Source organism: Heloderma suspectum, chromosome 4 (genome assembly GCF_057233095.1).
Source record: "Heloderma suspectum isolate Gila_16-S chromosome 4, 16-S_ref, whole genome shotgun sequence".
In the NCBI taxonomy this organism is placed as follows: domain Eukaryota; kingdom Metazoa; phylum Chordata; class Lepidosauria; order Squamata; family Helodermatidae; genus Heloderma; species Heloderma suspectum.
Window position 1 is genome coordinate 217,977,719 of NC_139461.1, and position 22,333 is coordinate 218,000,051.

Here is a 22,333-nt window from a genome sequence, read left to right on the forward strand (position 1 = left end):
TTTGTTGTTCAGTCGTGTCCGACTCTTCGTGACCACATGGACCATAGCATGCCAGGCCTTCCTGTCCTCTGCTCTCTCCTGGAGTGTGCTCAAGTTCATTGAGCACACTCAATGTGTGCTCAATGCCCAATTACATAACACCAAACCCTAGTTTTGCATTATATCTCAACTAGTGCATTGCAGACAGAATTTAACTTCATATGAGTTACAAAAACATAAGTAGGTTTCATCAAAACATCTAAATATATATATATATATATATATATATATATATATATTCACATATTCCTGGTTCTTACCTGTTCTTTTATTTTTGTCCACATAACAATATTTCAATTCAAAGTCTTTTAATAAATCATGGATTTCCTAGAAGAAGAAGAAACAATGCATCAAACAGCAACACAAAGCAGTGGTGATTTTAATTTCAGGTTTTGAAAATGTTCTAAGAATTATTACTAAGATATTCTACCAAACAAATATCAGTTAGGAATGAATATGAGTGAGTACTCACTTCAATAGCAAATACGAGCCTTTGAAAAGCAGAGTTCATAAAATAATACTTACTTTTTGTTGTATGAAAAAAGCTGCCTAGGGCTGGATCTACACTTACAGCCTTTCTTTGCTTCCAATGAGGTTTCACCGCCCCCCTTTCACACTGCGCAGTACCCGCCTCGAATTGGAACCGGAATTTCCCACTTCCGTGCTCCCATTTTCAATATCCTACTATCCCGGTATTTCCCCTTAATGTGCTCTGATTTTCTGCCTTCGCTACCATATCCAGTCGTAGTCCACTTCCCCGCCTGTCCATATATGGTGGTGTTTGTATTTCCCTCCTGTCCAATCACAGCTCTCGACGGCCCCATATCTTCTTCCAGCTACTGATCACATAGCTTCCTCAGCAGCCCCCATTTCCTCAGCAACAAGCAAAGGGCTGGATGTGCGTGCGCTTGTCTGATCTCGGAAGTTAAGCGGGGTCGGCCCCAGTCAGAGTTGGATGGGCACCACCTGGGAATCAGGCTTCCTGCACTGAGCAGGGGGTTGTTCCATCCCTTCAAATGAGATTAAGTTTTACCCCCTCCTATCCCCTGCTCCGGATGTGTGTGTTTTTTAATTAAGGCATTATCCTCGCAGAATCGCGGCTTCTTCGTGAAGTTTTTTTTTCTAATTCAGGCATGATCTTTGAAGATTCGAAGTTGTGAAGCTTCACAAACTTCACAACTTCAAATCTTCAAAGATCAAGCCTGAATTAGAAAAAAAAACTTTGCGGAGAAGCCCTGATTCTGCGAGGATAGCGCCTTAATTTAAAAAAAAATCCAGAGCGGGGGATAGGAGGGGGTAAAACTTAGTCTCATTTGAAGGGATACAACAACCCCCTGCTCAATGCAGGAAGCCTGATTCCCAGGCGGTCACCCATCCAACTACTGACCGGGGCCGACCCCGCTTAGCATCCAAGATCAGACAAGCATGCGCAGGAAAACAGTACAGTGCTCAAGCGTGAACCGAGCTTGCGCATTCGATGAAGCACTGCAATGGGGAAAATGGGTGAGTGTGAATAATCATGTTTTAATGCAAGAGCGTTTAACCCGACGGGACACCGAATTCATTGTGATGGCGGGCGCAACGTAGATCTGCCCAAGACTGGCATGCTGGGTTGCTAGATAAAGATTATGTAATAAACTTATTCAATGTGTTTGTTTTTTTGTTTACTGTATTGTATTACTAAGCCACTACTCTCCACAGTGAAATCAATTACCCAGATACATTACTTTGTTGTTTGTAGAAATAAAACACCAACCTCAACAGTGGAATGCTGGGAGTTGTAGGACTTTTCTCTGTCTAAACATGCATAGGATTGCACCCTAAACCAATACCAATTAGCTGTAAAAACATCTATGGTTGTAGGGCAATCCCTCTTTGCTACCAGCATTTTACATCTTGCTTGCAGAATATCAGGACTGCATGCTGAAACCATGCATTTCACCATTGCAAACAAGACCACAGAGATGTAGTTAGAGAACATTATTTTTGAGCATTTCTATGAACTTAACTTCTCTTATAATGCATTTTCCCTCCTCTATAATTAGGCAGTTCTGTGCATATCCCTATGGAATACAGTAACTAGCACCTGTTTCACAGGTGCTAAATGCTTCTCATTTTTTCCAAGGGTTGTTACATCCACATCCTCTAATGTATTGACAAGAAAGGATGCTGCCCATTAATTTATCAGTGAAGAAAAACATTAAAGTGATGTGGGGCTGGCTCCTTCTCTCTATATTCATGTCATATTTCTCATATGGTTTTTGTTACCATGCCTCATGTTTATATGCTTATGCAGTGTGACAATTTATTGTGATATGCTAGGCTTTTTGTGTTTATATAATTTATGCTCATGCTGCACCTTATTATTGACTGAGTATTGGGTTTAGGACTTAAAAACTATGAAGTGGTTACTTTTTACAATGTATATAGTTATCATACTCTGGTTGGTAAAATCAAGATAGTTCTAGAAAGATCATGAGATTTTCTTAATAAGCAAGAATATGCTGAGCCTATTGGAGTTAGAGGCTTGTTCACTCACAATACAGAGAGACTCAGTTTAAACTGGTTTCTTCCTGGCAGCAAGGGAAATGCAGTTCACAGAAACTTTTCCTTCCAGGAGTTATAGGTATAAGGAGGCTGCACACCTGGTCCTTAGTACAGGGACTGTATCAGCAAGCCCAGGGGAGTGGCTGGACAACAACAATAGTGGAATTCAGGACACATGAAGAGATCACGAGATCTTGATCATTATAAAAAGCAACACAAAGACTATTTCATCGATATCTATTTTAATAATACAAACATTGTTAATCTTTTTTCCTACTTGATTATGACTTCCAGCTGTTGCTTTCTCATTTCTTACCCCCTTATACTGTGTTGTTAACTAAAGTTTATTTGCATTTGATTTGATGGTTGGGTTAACTGCTTCCACTTCAAGGCTTAGGCTAGGTTTTCACATGCAGCAGAATGAGTTGCAAGAATGCTGCCAGAATGATGATATGAAAGCACGAACTGCATCACTTCAAACTGAGCTGGGAGATCCTCATTTTGAATGGCCGAGTACTACGCTTGATTCCTATTTGCAAGGAGTTTTTAATGCAGGGATGCATTACAAATGTGATTTCCCATCCCACCTACAGTCTGAAATGGTACAGGCCAAGAGTTGTTTGGAAAATGCTGGCTCTTCAGATACTAACTGAAGCTCATCAGCTTTTGAAGTGGTATACTCCCACGCCCCCCCCCCCCATTGAAGAGGTTGGCTGGCACTGCCAAACTGTCACTTGCTTCAGGCAAAGCACAGAGTAAGGATAAGAAGGCCCAATAGTCAGTTTACATGGAAGGAGTTCTCTCTTGTCAACTCCAAGGCAAGCAACTTAAGCAGCCTTCTGCAGAACACAGACTCTAGATCTAGCCTTGGGGCAAGAGTATGTGTTGACAGAAGTATTCCTTCTTCACTGTTGCCTGGAAAGACTTACTCCCTGATCTAGCCTCTCCTCATTGTATTTATATCCTGCCTTTCTTGTTCCTGTGCATCACTCAGAGCAGGTCACAACTATTTAAAATCACAATATGATATAAAACCATAAAAAGCAGAATGAGGTGAAAGTACAATGAGGTGAGATCAGTCCTGGAAGCCATCCAATGAGGCCGAGGTAACCGCAGAGACTTTCTGCAAAGAGAGGCCAGCATTTTCGTGGACACAACCTGTCTTCTCTGTTTGCTGGTCACATTCAACTGTCTGGTGTGCATGGGCCCATGTCAGAATTTCAACATGACAAAGGGCCAAACACATTTTGCTAAAAGTATGTTTAAGTGATGTGCAATTGGCCATGTCTCTTTCTTTAGAAAAAAGAAATGGCAGAGTCCCCTGAGCCAGATTAGGACTGCAGTATGCGAGAGGAGGATCTAGCCCTTTCCCTCTGAACCATTTCCTGGCAAAAATCACTTCAAAAGTTGCTATTTGCCCCTCAAAATAGCACCTTCAGGGCAAAATAGCAGCTTTGTGTGAATATTTTTGGCAAGAAAACTGTGTGGAGATTACCTCCCTTCCCTCTTCCACAATCCCAATCTGGACTGGGGCTCCATGGTTACTTTTTATAAAGAGAGAGACATGGTCAGTTTTAACCATGTTGGTTAAAAATGCAACATGCAGTTTGGCCCTAAGCAGCCTGGTTAAGTGCCTTTTGGCAACACACAATATTTTATAGGGCTCTAATAAAACTCAGTTTGTTATAGTGAATCTCTCCACTCTAAAAGGTCTCTTATATCACAGCACACTTCCATCTTGCCAACCTGCTAATTCAATATACATAGCTTAATGAATGGGTAACAGGGTTTTATCTGAAAAGGATCAAGTGTATTCTTTTTAGTCAGATTGGATACCAGTCTCTTATTTCATCGGTTAACAGCTGTCAAATGCCATGTTAATAAAACATGATCCTGCTCTCACACTATCTACACACTGATATTATGCTACTGCTGCTACTCAGTAATCAAACATACCTGCCCAATGGTTGGTTCATGCAAGAGAATACAATTGTAACCAGAAGGGGAATCCTAACTGTCATAGGGATATGAGTGGAAGGTCCATTTCTGAGTGTTATATTATTCCTGTCACTGTCTCAAAAAGGAGCGAATAGCCACTATAGAGAAGCATCTTTTTCTGTACAAGATACATTTCTCACTTACAGAAGATATGGTAGAAAGTGTATCTGAAACTTACACAAATATAATCTACTTTTGTCAGAATACATCATTCTCCTGGGACTAGTCCATCAAATATAAACAATCCCCAGCTCACACTCATGAAATAATATTTTAAAGAATAATTCACACACACAGTAAACTAATCAACTGAGGGTGCAATCCTGTGACTGTTTAGACAGAAAAAAGTCCTACAACTTCCGGCATTCACCAGCCAGCCATGCTGTCTCAGAATTCTGGGATTTGTAGGGCATTTTCTGTCTAAACATGTATAGGATTGTGTCCTAAGCCTATTTTTAAATAATGGAGACTGTATTATACTTTCTGGGAACTAATAATATACTTAAACAATGCTGTGCAGCCTGGCAGTGTTTGCACATTTGCAAATAGGGCTGTCAGAGTCCAGAACTCCTAAACTACAGATTTTAACTGTTGTTTCAACAGCTCCAAATAAGAGAGAGTGAGCATTCAGAAATTATATCTCCCAGCCTGATCCTAAAGTGGTAGATATGCTGTGGAGCAAAACTGGTGTCTTGCTTGCTATGCTACAGGAAACAGGGAACCACAGAAACCATCATGTTTATCCCATCACTCTTCCAAGGAGGTCAAGTACACATAAAAAGGTAAAGGTGTCCCCAACCAGTCATGTCCGACTCTAGGGTGTGGTGCCCATCTCCATTTCTAAGCCGAAGAGCCAGTGCTGTCCGAAGATGCTTCCGTGGTCATGTGGCCGGCATGACTGAACACCGAGGTGCACGGAATGCTGTTACCTTTCCCGCCAAAGTGGTACCTATTTATCTACTTGCAATTTCTTGCTTTCGAACTGCTAGGTTGGCAGAAGCTGGGACTGAAGACGGGAGCTCACTCCGTCATGCGGCACTCGGGTCTCGAACTGCTATCTTGCCGACCTTCTGGTCTGCAGTTCAGTGTCTTAACCACTAAGCCACCGCGGCCCCCAGGTACACATAGAGCTATCTAATTTTTCACCCTCACAACCACTTTGTGATCAGGACTGAGATACAGGAAGTTCTCCAAGGTAACTCAATTGGTTTCATGGCTGAGTTACTTTAACCCTGGTCTCCCCAATCTAAGTCTAGCACTCTATCCACTGGGATTTCAGGGCAGTATCCAACGCAACATGAGTGTGAACGTAGATTACATTGCACTAGCATAAGGAATTTATAGTGCAGTGCCAATAGCATTAGCTGGCGTAATGGGAGTTTTCAGGGAATCTCAAATTCTCAATTTCAAATTGTAGCTTACTGGTCACTACTGTCAGCCAGATCAAACAACCATTAATACAAAGTCCCTTGTAACAAGTTTATTTATAGACTTTGACTTTAAGAGATCTAATTATACTTAAATCCTAATATAACAGCTTAAATAGGATAGAAAAATGGTAGATCAGTTTTAGCTCCTTATCAGCCAGTTCTGCTGACAGATGTATGTAATAAGAATTCTTGTTATCCCATATTACAATGAGGGAGTCTCTTTTCTTGTTTATTTCCAACAAAGCTAAGCACAGCCTTTGGCTATTACTTATTACCTATACACACATCCTCAGTTCCCTAGGTGGATGAGATAATAAATGGTAGTTAAATCAGCAGTGTCTTCTATAAAAAGGAATCAGAAATGGAAGAAAAACTGACCCCCAAATTCTGAGGCAAACCACTTAATTACGAAAAATGCAGCCTGCAACACTACATTAAATAAGCAGAGATGCAAAACCAATACAAATTCTATGTTCCATCAACTAACGCCTTAAATTTTTTTAACTCATTTATAATGTCTTTTAAAGCCATTTATATAGTGATCAGGATAGTTACAATTTAAATAGTTTACACATTAGATAAGCATCTGCGTCCTAAAATTCCATTCAATTAATCTTAAGTCATTTCTAAAATGATTAGTTGATGGAGAGAGCACTATAGGCTGCTGCAGATCTCCTCCTCTGCGCCCACAGACAAAGCTATGAGCACGAAGCAAGAGATCCGATCATGGATCTTCCCTCCCCCACCCCCTCCTAGCTGCTGCAGAACACTTCTGTTATGAGATTGCAACTGTAACCTCGAAAGAGAAATCAGAGAGGGAGTAAAGGCTGCATGCTGGTGGGTGGGGAGGGGAGGAGAGGAGAGAGGCCACAATACACAATATCCTATGGCCTCTCCAGTCCCCTCGCCACCCATGAAAAGAAAGTCAGCTAGATAGTCTAGCTATTTTTTGTATTTTAAATGGAGGAACACAGGTGAAATCGCCTCTGTCCTCCTCTCACCCTGGCTGGCTGTTGCTGGAACAGCATAGGATTGGTGGAGGGCTCTGAACTTGGAGCCCTCTGTCTATCAGGAGTGCAATCCATGGGATTGCTCCCTAAGTTGTGTCCAATAATATAAGGATTTAAAGCATCTTGAAAAGTTTTAAAATTTATTTTTCATCAACAATACAACATAGAAATACAACTGTCATCAAGCAAGAAATAACTTAACAATGACCTGTGTATAATGATTCAGATATTTAAAACTGTAGGGCCAAACCGCTTCTTGAGGGGGCTACTGATCTAGATTGAGCTAGGAAGTATTAATTAGGTTTTTTCCACATCGTTATATGTGGTTGTGGAGGTTTCATACCCCCATCATTCTGGTTGGCAAAAGAAATCCAAGTTTGTCAGCATATGTAAAAGTCATTGTTATTATTCAAAAATAAGACAAAGAAACCTTTTTTTCTGTAAACTTACTCTCCTTCTGCCTCCCTCCCATAACATTTACTATATTGTCTGTTTAATCATATATGCAGTGTCTCAACTCCTATAAATCTACTCTTCAGTTGAGGGAGAATTAATTTTTCCCAGCTACAGGAGATAACCATTCAAGTCACCATTAACAAATGCAGAATCATTTCAATATCTTCTATAAGAACTATCCCTTTAACATTAAATAAAACCAACAATGGATCCAATGGTAAATCATCCCCATATTTTTATTTATTCTGGGATAAAAATCCAGTAAATTTTAATTTTGGGTTGTGACCAAAAAATATTATAAATACATGCTGTACCACAGAGGGGGGAAACTTCTGTGGGGTCCAGGGCAACTTTTTTCTGTTGGGCAACTAATCAGGAGGCACATGTCCAAAACTACTACAACAAAAACCCTTCATTTTCACCATGGGGTATTTTTATTAATAAAATGATGTATTAGTCTTTGCTTTTCTGTATATTTTCTTAATACATTTTCTTACTTAAGTTGTCTTTTTCCTGTTTTTTCTTTATTCTTTTTTCTTTTCCCAGTCCTCCTTCCACTTCCCTACTCAACTACTGAGGACAGGTGGTAAGCGTGGTGACATGAACATGCCATAGAAATGCTTCCTAGGATAGGTGCTGTGGCTGCTTTCGCTATGTGGTGTTTTCAGTGGTGCTTTCTTCACCAGGCGAATGCAGACAGGGAGTGCAAATGCCTATGGAGGGCACACATTGCCCACTGCTCCTCTAGCAGATCCACATAGCCAACATTTATCACTTACTCTGAAGTATATTCTGTTTAATCTTCATGGGATCAAATACCACTTACAGTCCAATTTATAAAAACCTTCCTTGGGATTCATGCATAATTATTGCTTCAGGTATATATTTCCAAATCCATTTCCAGATTTATTTATTATTTCTTTATTGAAAATATTTCTTGGCCACATTCCAGTGCAGAAGCCCTCCCAAGGCAGCTTACAGCAGTAAAATACATAAAAACAGTTAAAATATTAAAAGCGATAAAAACATAAACACAGTAAAATAGCAATAAAAACAATAAAGGCCAACAATAAAACCAGCAGCACCACCAATGACAGTACCAGCAACAACAGCAATCATATCACGAGAAAGGCCACAGTAAAATAATATGCTTTCAAGGCCTTCTTAAAAGTCTGCAATGACGGAGCATGGCAGACCTCTGATGGCAACTTGTTCCACAGGCATGCGGCCACTGCAGAGAAGGCTATCTCACATGTGGTCACTCACCTAACTGCTCTCACAGATGAGCAAATGAGAACCATTTTTCTTTTCTTTTTTTAATCCATTTCCCATTTGCTCCCTTTTCTTATGTACCAAATAAAGCCCACTTGAATTATTATAACTTACAAAAAATAACACGATGCACAGATTTCTATTGTGCCTGAAACAAGCCAGATGTTTCTGCTTTCCAGAGTTTATGCACTCTTACTCTTTAACATTTCTAGGAAAAGACTTACACAGTCATATTGGAGCAGCTGCTAAGACAAATACTTTACTGCTTTCTCAGAAGTTTTCTGTTTCTTCCTTTTTTAACTAAATGACTTTTCTAATTGAGAAAAATCTTTTTGATTTTGAGAAACATCTTTTAGAACTAAAAACTATGCTTCCTCAAGATAAAAAAATACTTTAAAGTAAGAAATGTTTGTTATTTTCAAAATTCAAGAAATGTACATCTGTATGACTGTAAAACTCTCAGTAAACATATCTCCAAAATAATTACAACTTATAAAATACGAATCACTTGACACTTCAGCTTCAGCTTCAAAAGCATATTATGGTGTTTTTCCATACAGTGAACATGAGTAGCTGAGTACCTATCAGTCTCAGCTGTGAGCTTTCAGGAGTTAATTTTTTTATGGCAATTGAGTCTACACAGATAAGAAATAGTAGAATACCAGATCCACACTGAACACCATAGATAAAAGCTCCTGTCTTTGATGCTACTTTGTGAGGTTTGGGGGAGAAGGGAAACACACTGCTGCCTATTCACAGCTACATTAACACCCTGTATTTCTCATCTCTTTTCTATGAGCAGCTCTCACTTCTGCCCTGGGGATGGGGGTGGGGTGAGTCTAAAAGAACCAGAAGATGGGCAGACAGTGGAAGCCTATTGGGACCAGTGCTTTTTCGCTTGTTCATAAATGATCTGGAATTAGGACTGATCAGTGGGGTGGCCAGGTTTGCTGATGATACCAAGTTATTTAAGATGGTTACAACAAAAAGGGATTATGAAGAACCCCCAAAGGAACTTTCCAAACTGGGAGAATAAGCATTAAAATGGCAAATGCACTCCATTGTAAGCAAGTATAAAGGGATGCACAGTGAGGCAAAAAGTCACACAACTTCACGTATATGCTGATGGGATCCAAGCTGCTGATGACTGATCAAGAAAGAAATCTTAGGGTTATGGTGGATAGCTCAATGAAAATGCTGACCCAGTAGGCAGGTTTGCGTGATCACTGGGGGAAAATAAGCCACCGTGGCTTATTTTTCTTCCATGATTGTATGAACCTGGTCAGTGTGTGGTTGCTGTGATATAGGCAAATTCTATCTTGGGCATCATTAGAAAATAAATTGAACATAAAAAAGCCAATATGCAGTGCCCAAATCTGGAGACATTGACCCTATTCGGATGTCATGGCAGCATCCAATGGCAAATCATGGGTTAATTAACCCATGAATTGTGGAGATGCGCATCGCACATGAGCCTCTTCCGATCTGCATTAAATACCCTCGAATGCCCTGACATCTGAATAGGGGCACTTGGGGCTGTTTGTGTGTTAAACAACCCCAAGCTAACCCACAGCTTGTCCTTGGGTTAACTTGGGGCTGTTTAAACCCATGAACAACCCAAAGTGCTCTGGTTCAGACATCACAGAAACAACCCATGAAGGTGGCATTCAAGGGTTGTTAATGCAAACAGGAAATGCCTTGAGTGCAGTGCGCATCCCCACAATTCATGGGTTAACAAGCACATGTTTTGCTGCTGGACACCACCGTTATGTCCAAACAGGGCCTCAGCCAGCACTGGGAGAAGTGGCCACCCTTGCCAGAGCCAGCCAAGTTCTTTCTTGTGACATGCACAGCCCCCATAGGGATTGCACACACTGTGCAAACCTGGGGACTCAGCCAGTGCTGAGAGGAGCGTACACTCTTCCTAGCACCAGCCAAGTTCTTTCACTGTCCCCTACAGCAGAGCTTTCCAAAGTGTGTGTCGCGACACATTAGTGTGTCGCCGGTAGTGTGTAGGTGTGTCGTGTGAAAATTGTGCGGAAGGGCACCGCGGAGTTCCCTTACTCACGTTTGCTTCGCTTGGTCCCGCCCCCGGAACTTCCTAAAGCAGCTAATGTTAAAGCAGCTTAGCTGCTAAGGCTTAGGTGCTTTAACATTAGCTGCTTTAGGATCATGTGGCGTCTTGATGCAGGACGCACGTGACTGGGGGTGTTGGAGCGGTACAGCGAGGAGTGTGGTAACGCTGGCTGCACGAGGAGTGTGGAGAATTCGAAGTTAGCAGAGCAATTAGTTGAGCAATTTGCAATCAGCTCTGGTGAGAGGCTTCCCCACGTCCTCGGTGCGGCTGCAAGGCAGCGGGGGAGAACAACGGCCCGCTGGACGCCCCCAGAGCAGGGAGGGCTGCGCTGGGCAGGCGAGGAGCTTCGAGCCTGCGCTCCCCAGAAAGGTAGAGGCGCGGGGCGAAGAGAGGGGAAGGGAGGCACTGCCCTGGGAGCAGAGCTCGGCCGACACCGGCGTGGAGAAGTGGCAGCGGCCACCAGCCCTGCGTGGTTTCGGGCGTGCCCTTTGTGGACTTCTGCACCGCACTGCCGCGCGGCCAGGCCAAAGTAACACACAGGTGGAAACACCACCTGGGACTGCACCGAGCAGGCCGTCCGTCATCTTGGCCAGTCGGAACAGAGCTCAGTTGATTTCTGCCATTTATTTTTATTTTTACTCTGCTGTAATTGTGGATTAACCACCCACTGGCAGTGTACCACCGGAGAGTGCTGGAACTGGACTCTGGACATAGGCATTGCAAATATTTACAGCAGTATAGCCTTGTAGTGAGACATATATATTTACACCATTTTTGTTGGACTTTTGCTTCTCTACTTCATGTGTTTTTGCAGCTGAGCTCCTACCTGGACCTGGAAATGGTAAGTAGTTATTGGTGTTATTCAACTTTTTAAAATTCTTGCACACATTTACATACTGTTACTCATAAATGACAACAATGTATGTTATTATCTTACAAATCATATATTTTTAAAAATATAAATGAAAGGTTTTCATGAGATATGTTGTATCCCCATACATTTCGTTATTACAATTTATGTATGTGTCCGTATCTCTTATAACGGGTTAGTTTAACCTCCGGTTTGCTAGTAAAACCAAGTTACCGTGTCACGAAATGATGCATGTCTAAAAAGTGCGTCACCAACACGAAAAGTTTGGAAAGCTCTGCCCTACAGGGACCATGCATGCCACACAAAGCCAGGGACTCAGCTGGTACTGGAACGAGTAGCTGTGCCGGCCAAGTCTCTTTCTTCATACTGAGAGAGGCTTAGAACTCTGTGCCTCTCTCAGCATGGAGAAAGGTAAAATAGTTGTTGCCAAAGTGATGATGTCAGCGGGCATGGCCATGCCCACTGACATCATCTGGCCTACGGAGGGCCCAGTGGGGGGCAATTCAGCCTCCTATACAGAAGTGGTTTTGCACGTGCTCTGCAAGGTGTCAATATTATTCCCCATATTGCAGATGGGGGGCGGTGGTCTGTGGTTAAGAGAATGGCTTGCCTAACACCATATAGTTGAGTTCATAACAAAACTGAGATTCCTGATTTGTAGTTCAGTCCCTTAGCTACTATGCAACAGTTTCTAAGGTCTCTTCCCTGCACTATACAGGAAAGTTTCAGTAGGAAGAAAAAAATAAAAGGACACCTTTCACCTCTTCCATGCCCAGAAAGACCACCACCCTAGATAAATGGCAATAAAATCCTCAGGTTCAGAGCTAGTAGGTGTCCTCCACTGCTATATATCACAGTAGGAAAAGTCCAGGGTGGGTGTAAAAGAAGGGTGCAAAAGAAGTTAAGGGTGCAATCCTATGCATGTAGACAAAAAAAGGGGGGGCTACAACCCCCAGCAGGTGGCTGAGCCATGGTAGCTGAGCCATGCTCAGAGCTGTAGGCCTTTTTCCTACCTAAACTTGCAGAGGATTACACCTTAAGTGTCCTTTTCCATTTCTCCCTACCTTAAACTCCCCCTCCCCACCACACACACAGAAAGTCTGAACAGCATTACAAGACTCCTGTTTCAGGCTGAGTGGAGCCTGAACACGTACACTTCTTTTAGGGAGTGTGCCTCTTCCCATTTAGGGATGGGAATATTTTGTCGCTGTTCTACATTTTAAGGCAACAATCCTATGCACATATACCCAAGGATTCACCCAACTGAATTCAGTGGGACTCGATTCCAAGCAAATATGTTCACCTTTGAATTAGTAATCTTACAGTGCAATCTTATGCACTATCCTATGTCTACTCAGAAATAATCCTCACTGTATTCAATGGGAGTTACTCCCAAGTAAGTGTTCATAGGATTGCAGCCTTAGTAACTGAAGACATAAGATGCCACAACAAAACTTCGTGATGACTAACAGGATCAAGAATAAACATGTTTCTAATACTGAACTACAAAAGATACTTCACAGTAGATACGACACCAAAGTGTCACAGAACTGTTTTGTTGAAGATATGCAACCAATGCTACTTAAATTAATGAGCTATTGATAAAGACCAGACGATAAGATGTTTCTTTCTACCCTTTTTATCTCTCTCTCTTCTTCCCTTTCCAGTCACTCCATTCCATTCTTTTTCCCACCTGACTGCCACTCCCCCCCCCCTTAATCAGTTAACATTCCATACCACTGAGTCCTTATGGGGCTGTTTTAGGGTTCCCCCACTTTAGAGTTTTTGCCTGAAATATTTTTTGAACATATTCACAGGCCAGGTTCACCCCAAGTCTGCTTATGCCTCCCTCTTGTGCATGTGCGGTGCCACAGCTCTGCAAGTATAGGAAGCTGTGCATCTAAATAGACGGAACCATTAAAAAACATCACAGAAACATGAAACACTGTGTTTACATTTCACTGATTTCAATGGGACTTGCCTGTAAGCGTGCACTGATTGCAGACTTAAGACACCTCATTGAGTAAGGCAAATTTGCATGTGGATTTCTTTGCTGGATCAAAAACTAGGGGTGTAGATTACATGTATTGTGATTCCAGAAGCCAATGAACCATGCAATCCCCACCCATGCTATAGTGTGTGAAGCATATCCCCATATTGGTTTGAAATGTAAAATTCCACATGCACAGCTCTATCAATTGTCTTTAGTCTGTTTTTCCTCACAATACCTTACTGTGCCTAGCTATCTCTGGCTTCAAGCCTATATAGAGGCTTAATATAATGGACATCTGTTTATATTTTGTTCACATACATAATTAAAAAGTATATTTGTAATAAATAGCAGTGAAACAGCATCCTTAACAACAGAAGGCAAAGGGAAATAAAGTCTATTTCTTTTAAATCATCATCTAAATTATTGTTGGTTTGATAGCGCAGCACATTTCCAAAAGCAAAATGTATTTGGACACCATGTATTTACTCCTATCCATGTGTAATACAGTATTCCTATGGATAGAGCTCTGTGCGTACTCAGACAGCATGGCTAACAAAAATGAAAACATCTTGGCAGTTAACTCCTTTTTTGGTAACACTCCTTACAATCCTATTGCTGTTTTCTATTACAAGGCCTATTTGCATCAGGAAGATACATGCCCTCAAATTACTTTTCAGAACAGCATAGCAACCTATCCCTTCTGATAGAGAAACTCTTGAACAACTAATATGTTTGAACCTATTTTCCTAGGGGTGCCAAAAGTCAGAAAGTACAAACTTAAACCAACATAAAAATGATACAGGCATATACAGATTATTGTCATTTTCCAGTTTCCCTCAAGCAAAAGCACACACAAAATCAACAATGAAATGTGGGCTTCCTCTTCAGAGTATCTATCTCAATAGTTAACCTGCAACAGGACTAAAGTATCTATTAATACTATCCTAAGTAAACCAGACCTACTGTTGTTGGTAAATTAGCAACTGGATAGCAAAACAGTAGCAACTGGAATGGCGTATAAATGCAAATCTTCCTGAACAATAGACTACAACATTAGTACCAAGGAGACTGAGGAATACATAAGCACTTATTGTGACAAGAAGTTTTGATTTGCGATTTTTAAACATAAAATAAGAGACTTACACATTTTTTACTAATATGAAAAACTCATGCAACAGAACTAACAGACCCAGCACTTAACACACGCTGTTCAGATTTAGTTGAGTTTTTCTATTTTGAAACCCCCTCGCCCCCACAAATCTATATAAAGGGCAACACAGGAACACAGAAGGTTTGAAGTATCTCTCTTCTTATGACCACCTCACAACAAATAAAAGTAATTGGTATGGTCTCTGCAAGAACTATATGATGGGACATTTTCCAGTCTATAGAGATGCTGAACTTTTGATAATTCTATTTAATATAGAATGTTATTATTTTCTCTTTATCACTGACTTTCACTGCAGCCCCCAGCTATTCTGGGATAGCAGTTCTGAAGATGGGTTAGGTCAGAGCTTCACACCAAATTAGGGTGTAGCAGGGGCTGCAAATGAAGGTCTGCTACAATGAGGGATGAAGGTTGATAGGGGACAAGTGATTGTATAGGAAGAGTAATAATATGAACAGCTATGCAGAAGAATGCAACCATTTTCATTTTTTCTTTTAAAAGGTTTCCTTTCTTGGGCTCCAAGATCACCGCAGACGGTAACTGTAGCCATTAAATTAAAAGACACTTGCTCCTTGGGAGGAAAGCGATGGCAAACCTAGACAGCATAGTAAGAAGCAGAGACATCACCTTGCCGACAAAGGTCTGTCTAATCAAAGCTATGGTTTTCCCAGTAGTAATGTATGGCTGTGAGAGCTGGACTATAAGGAAGGCTGAGTGCCGAAGAATTGATGCTTTCAAACTGTGGTGCTGGAGAAGACTCTTACGAGTCCCCTGGACTGCAAGGAGGTCAAATCAGTCCATCCTAAAGGAAATCAACCCTGACTGCTCATTGGAAGGACAGATACTGAAGCTGAAGCTCCAATGTTCTGGCCACCTAATGCGAAGAGAAAACTCCCTGGAAAAGACCCTGATGCTGGGAAAGACTGAAGGCAAAAGGAGAAGGGGACGGCAGAGGATGAGATGGCTAGATAGCATCACTGATGCAATGAATATGAACTTGAGCACGCTCCGGGAGAGAGCGCAGGACAGGAAGGCCTGGCGTGCTATGGTCACGAAGGGGTCACGAAGAGTCGGACACGACTGAACAACAACAACAACAACATTTAATTACATTTTCCGGTGAATACTATTATCCTATCTACCACCAGCCTCTAAAGCTGAGGTGAATAATGCGTAGCCCACCACATGTTGTTAGACTGCAACTACCCTCAGCCCTAGCTAACATAGCCAATGGTGAGGGATGATGTGAGCTGCAGTTCAACAACACCTGGAGGGCCGCACGTCCTCCATTCCTGCTGCAATGGAAAGTACACTGAGGGATCTGTCATTCTAACCTAAGGCAGGAAATTTGTTCAGCATTCAGAAACACACCAGGAACTAAATTTAAGGGTCCTGACTAATTTGCATATTTAATTGCATGTGACTGACAATATGCAAGTTCTTTGCATCAATGGTATATTTGTATTATGAAATAGAAACTATCATAAAAACTTGAGTCAGTCTTTGAAAAACATTGATATCTGGATTCAAAAATCAAGACAGTTTTAAAACACATTAACATTTCTTTCATTTTATTTGTTTAGGGTGCGTGAATGTTTAGACTGGAAAACAAGCCCTACACTTCCCAGCATTCCCCAGCCAGTCATGCTCTAAAGCAGAGGTGGATAATGTGTAGCCCTCCAGATGTTGTTGGGCTACAACTCCCATCATCCCTAGCTAACAGCCGTATGCTGATAAAATATGCTGGGAGTTGTAGGACTTTATTCTGTCTAAACGTTCATAGGATTGTGCCCTTAACTTTTTCCAAGTCTTTAGTTATTTTTAAATACATCTCCACAATCATGCTGACTGTGCAGTTACGAGGATGTCTGCCTAGATCTTCTCTTTGAACTACAAACAGCCTTCACAATAGGACATAGTTATCCTATGCAAGAGATAGAAGAAGGAGGGCTGGGGAAAATTAAGTGAACCAACTACCTTCAGCTATCTGTTCACACTTAATCCTCCCCTACTTGTTTACCAAGACCTGTGCACTTCTTCACTTTTGATCAGTAAGCCTTTTAGGAAAGGACCATGTCACTTCTGTTCAATACAATGGCTGGGATCAAAATATCTACACCATGAGTTCTGCATGCCCAAGGCAACTTTGGGCATACATTTCTCATAAGCAGTCCTCCTGCAACCATTTCTGAAACTGAAGGGACTTTCAGAAGAGTCTGTAAAGAATTTAGAGTAGTTCCTTAGATCCAGTGCCTAGCACAGTACAGGCACTCCATGTTAAGTATAAAGCATTGTGGGATGAGCACCCCCAGTACAACCCACATATACCATTTCTAAGGTCACAGACAAAACCAGGATAGTAAATAGCCACTTGCCTGGTTGCCTGTGGAGACTAAGAATCTTCTCCAGTAATCAGACAAATATGTGCTTTTGTAAATTTGAAGACATAAAGCACAAACGACAACCATAGGTACATTTGGGCAGGCAAGGTAGTAGAGAAAAAAAAACTATAAATGTCTGTTAGTTAGGAATATGTGGATCTTTGCAGGGCTGGACGATAATCCCAGGCTTTTTGTTGCAACTTTTAAGAATTGTTTCAAGGAGAATTACATCAACCAACTGTGACAGAATAGACTTCACCTGTCACCCTGTCCTATGAGTTTGGAAATTCTCTGCTACCAACATATTCTATAGATCATGGAAAAGTAAAATGGCATTTAGGAACAAGAAATGCCATCAATGGGAAGTATTTACAGTTTATAAATTCACTCAGTAATATCCCTAATGAGTGAATCAGAAAAAAAAAATAAGATTTTTTAGAGACAGTACGAAACATACAAAGAAATATACAGATTAGGATGAGAACCTACAAAATGCATTTCAAGGCAAAACAAAATATGGTGAAGATATCAAATAGAAAACACATCTGTTTTCCAGGCAGGACAACGTGAGCAATACCCCCTTTCCCACTGGCCTTACTCACCAAAAGCTTTGCACGTTCCAGCCCGCCAGCTATCTTTCCCTAAAACTTTCAGGGCTACCGTTTCTGCATATCCATCCCCCCCCCCCCCCACACACACACACAGTGGACAGGCTCCCATTCATCCCATTCCCTCAGGACTAAGGAATGAGGGTGTCTACCTGGCCCACTATAGATACCTCTAGAACTTCTGGAGTCTTATTAGGGCTCTGCCTACCATCCTTTCCCCGCTGGGGTGAGGCGCCTATTTACACGCCCTCCCAGCCCTCTTGCCTACCTTATTCCCGGGAGACAGCAATTATCTCTGCGTCCCCGAAACCGTGGGCCCCTAGGCGCTCTGCCCCCGACCATGAGCAGGGGTCCCTTTCTGCCCAAAGGTTAAGGCTCCCTGCGTGTCTTTCCCCACACGGAGGGACCCAGAACTGGACACCGCACTGGAAGTCAGTCCTGTCACTGCGTCCGCAACCTCACCGCCGCGGCCCCTGAGGCTTACCAGCCCCTCACCCCCGGACCGGGTTCGGTGCCTGCCTCATCCCTCCGCTTTGCCCTGCGCTGCCCCGCACTGCGCTGCGCTGCACTTTCTGCGCCTCGAGGAGCGGGGAGGGCGCGGAGCGCTACCCACCTGGCTGCTGCTCTCGGCGGGCAGGTTCCTCAGCAGGATCTTGCGCCTGTTGCTTAGCTCCCGCCTTGTGCCCTGGAGCCTGCGGGCCATCTCCTCGCGGGCCACAGCGCGAGGCGGCCCGCCCGCCCCCACGGCGGATTCCCCCAGAGCCCCGAGCAGCTCCGCGCCGGACCCCGCCGCTGCCGCCATCTTGCCGGCCCAGATGCGAACACACTCCCGCGCCGCCCGGGGGAGGCGGGCGGGCGGCCGGGCTCGGCACCACCCCGAGCTCAGGAAGCAGCTGCGGCGAGCTGCGCGTCGCTGGGACACAAAGAGCGGGCGAGGAGGTCTTCTTGCCCGCCCCCTTTCTCACCCCCCCCCGTACGCTCCCTAACCTCTAAAGTACCTCGTTACACTTCTGCGCGCGCGCGCCCCCCCCCCCCGCCCATCTCGCCTCAAAACCCGCAACGAGCCTTGCGGCGCCTTAAAAAGCGAGTAAGTTCATTCTGGCAGAAGCTTTCGTGGACTTCTCCGAATCTCCAACAGCAGCCGAGCGGGAAACGCAAAACAAAATGGTACGCTTTTGCAAGGTTGCTTCGAAAAGGGAGCGAAGAGCAAACGCGGCTGTTGCAGGAAGAGGCGCGTCCCCTCTCCCCGGCGCGACTGTTAAGTCCCTGCCAAGGCTAGCCAGCAGACGGCGTTGCCCCCGCACACCCCGCCCCTTTGTCTTCGACGTTGTGATTGTCAGAGGCGGCCGGGTCTCTCTGCTTCCAGCAGCTGCTCGAAAGACGGCAGTTCGACGGAAGTGGCAATTCCCCAGAAATCGACATGGCCCGCGGGGAGCTGTGCCTGTTGAACTGCACGAAGCTCCAACATGGGGGACGGGGGAAAGGGGGTTGGCAAGTCGAGATGAAAGTGAATTAATGTTTCACCAGAACTGTAATGTTGTTATTGGCACTCTAAAAGCCGTTTCACATGTGTTGAAAGAAGTCAGACAGCTTCTGGAGTTCCTCACAGGAAGGGCGGAGTGTTCAAAGTAACAAATAAAACTTCCTTGCCGTTAGCAACCTTTTCCCCCCTCTCTCTCCTTTCTCTTACTTTAACAGAAGAAAGATAGAGGTAACATGGGAGAATTGGTTGCTTCAGCAGCTTTGTAAAACAAAGCAGTCCTTTATCAACCTTGGTCGTTTATTATTGTATTCCTTAAGGGTGTGTTAAGTTTCTTATACCAGAAAAAAGGAGCGTATACGTTAAAACATTATAGGCCATGTCACGCATGGAAAAGGAAATAAAATTGACTCAGATGTTAATAAAAAAGGGCATCATCATAGTGGAATCTTGCTCCATTTCAACAGTCATATGACAACAGGATGAACATAAAGGAAATAGATGCAAACAAAGGGAAGAATTCTTGTTTAGTTTCTTACGCCAGCTTTATAGTCTACAAAACAGTTTTGTAGTAAAAACACCACCAAACAAAATTAGCTCTATTCACTGGCTCTGCCAAGATGATTTCTGCCAACCTTCAGTGAAGTTATTCATGGAAATTAATAACTAAAATGAATGTAAAGGAGTGCCTATCTGAACAGAAGTTCTTAGCAGTATTTCATGGAATATCATTAGTCACACACTGAATCTGACTGCTTTAGTTAAAGGGTGCTGAATCTTCCATATTGGAATTGCTATAAATAAACCTAATTGTATTGACCAAGCCTGGCATCAAATAAAGTGGAATCCATAACATCCCTAAACAGACTGGCTCCACACTTAATTACCCTTCACTTTCTACAGTTGTAAGTTGTATCTTGGCTGTATTTTGTATGTCTAATTTTTGTTCATTTAACTTTACCACACATTGCCCATCAATTAAAAGAGACACGTTTGCTGATTTGTGTTCCACAAACTTGATAGGTTAATGGACTAACCCTATGATCAGCTGCAGGAGGGCCAGTGCTGTGTAGTGGTTAGAGTGTTGGACTGGGACTCAGGAGACTGAAGGGTTGAAGTCCCACCCGGCCATGAGGCCCACTGGGTGACTTTGGACCAGTCACTGACTTTCAGGCTAACCTACCTCACAGGGTTGTTGTGAGGATAAAATGGAGAGGAGGAGGATAATGTGCTCTGCCTTGGGATCCTTGGAGGAAAAAAGTGGGATGTTAATGTAACAAATGAGGAAATAGGTATTCAGAATGGTCAAAGCTACAGTAATGTGGTGTGTTGAGCTGACATGATTGGCTAACCCAGTGCCCCATCCTTTGACTGGTACTTCTGTATGAATTGGTGCTACAGCAGATGTGGCATGGCCTATATGGCTTAGCTACTTCATACAAAGTTCTTGTACCAAACAAGTTAGGTCAGAAGTTGCTGTTAACTATTCTCCTGTAAGAGGACCTAACATGCATTTTATCTCCCAGCTCTGTTAGTGCAACTCATGCCCCAAATATTTTTTAGTTACCTTTTGTAATGAGACTGCAAGTGACAATCAGTACTGCAAGACAAGCTTGCCCCACTTCCAAAGTACAGGACCCACGGTTACCTCAGTAAAAAGATTAGGGCATAAGCATCATAAATCTACTGATATATATTTCCCTGATGTTCCTGTGCTCTCTTTTGCCATATTTATATAAAAGCCAAATTATTTGAAATACTAGTCATCTGTTCAGAGCAAGATCAATAGAAGTGCAAATGAAATTATAGTCCATATATTTGTTCTCAGGCCACAGGTGACCAGGTAACATAAACACAGAATGACAGATTCATAGAATAGTAGGGTTGGAAGGGGCCTACAAGACCATCAAATCCAAACCCCTGCTCAATGCAGGAATCCAAGTCAGAGCATCCCCGACAGATGGCTGTCCAGCCTCATCATGAATGCCTCCAGCGTGGGAGAGCCCACTACCTCCCTAGGTAATTGGTTCCATTGTCGTATTGCTCTGACACTCAGGACGTTTTTCCTGATGTTCAGCCGGAATCTGGCTTCCTGTAACTTGAGCCCATTATTCCGTGTCCTGCACTCTGGGATGATCAAGAAGAGATCCTGGCCTTCTTCTCTGTGACAACCTTTCAAGTACTTGAAGAGCGCTATCAAATCTCCCCTCAGTCTTCTCTTCTCAAGGCTAAACATGCCCAGTTATTTCAGTCTCTCTTCATAGGGCTTTGTTTCCAGTCCCCTGATCATCTTTGTTGCCCTCCTCTGAACCCTCTCCAGTTTGTCTGCATCCTTCTTAAAATGTGGTGCCCAGAACTGGACACAGTACTCCAGATGAGGCCTAACCAGTGCTGAGTAGAGGGGAACTAGTACTTCCCATGATTTGGAAGCTATGCTTCTATTAATGCAGCCCCAAATAGCATTTGTCTTTTTTGCAGCCACATCACATTGTTGGCTCATATAAGAAACTACTGTCTTCTTATGAAAAATTTCACAATGTACTCATAACATATTGAGCTTGCAACTAGTTGTAGTATTAAAATGTATGTTTTAATATATGATGTATCTTATTTTCTGAAGACCATTATATTTCAATATTACATCCTCCATTATGTTAAATATGGGTTTACAGATGAAATTCAGTGACTGTTGTTAAGTTCTTAGAAGAAGATGAAACCAGTCTGTAAAAACTATAATAGTTATCTTCAGTGATACAGTACACTTTTATTTCTTCCATCTGCTGGCCTGGCCTCTATTATAGGGTTTTTTTATTGTTGCCATGGAGAATACTTCCATAAGACTGCAAAAGATTATAAATGGTAAAGTAAATACTCATTGAGAACAAAAAATGCAATTAAATTAAACATCTGTCCACTTCATGAGCTGCAGTGTTTGTCTGAAGTACTGCATTGCCTTTAACGGCTGAAGGAAGTTACTTTGAAATATTGTGAGGATGCTATATT

General features: G+C 42.6%; 1 protein-coding gene across 5 annotated transcripts in view; it reads right to left on the reverse strand.

Annotated features, from left to right (window-relative positions):
• Positions 1-19,323, reverse strand: part of RAVER2 (ribonucleoprotein, PTB binding 2) — a 55,331-nt gene extending 36,008 nt beyond the window's left edge. For 4 of the 5 annotated variants that reach the window (XM_084852299.1, XM_084852300.1, XM_084852302.1 and 1 more), the window contains exons 1-2: positions 18,464-19,118; positions 300-366 (exon numbers count right to left, since the gene is read on the reverse strand). In XM_084852299.1, the coding sequence (XP_084708425.1) occupies positions 300-366; positions 18,464-18,652 (256 nt within the window). In that variant the 5' untranslated portion in view covers positions 18,653-19,118. Of the gene's footprint in view, positions 1-299; positions 367-18,463 lie in introns of all 5 variants that reach the window. The other variant, XM_084852297.1, reaches the window with a different exon arrangement.
• Between the last annotated feature and the right edge of the window lie 3,010 nt (positions 19,324-22,333).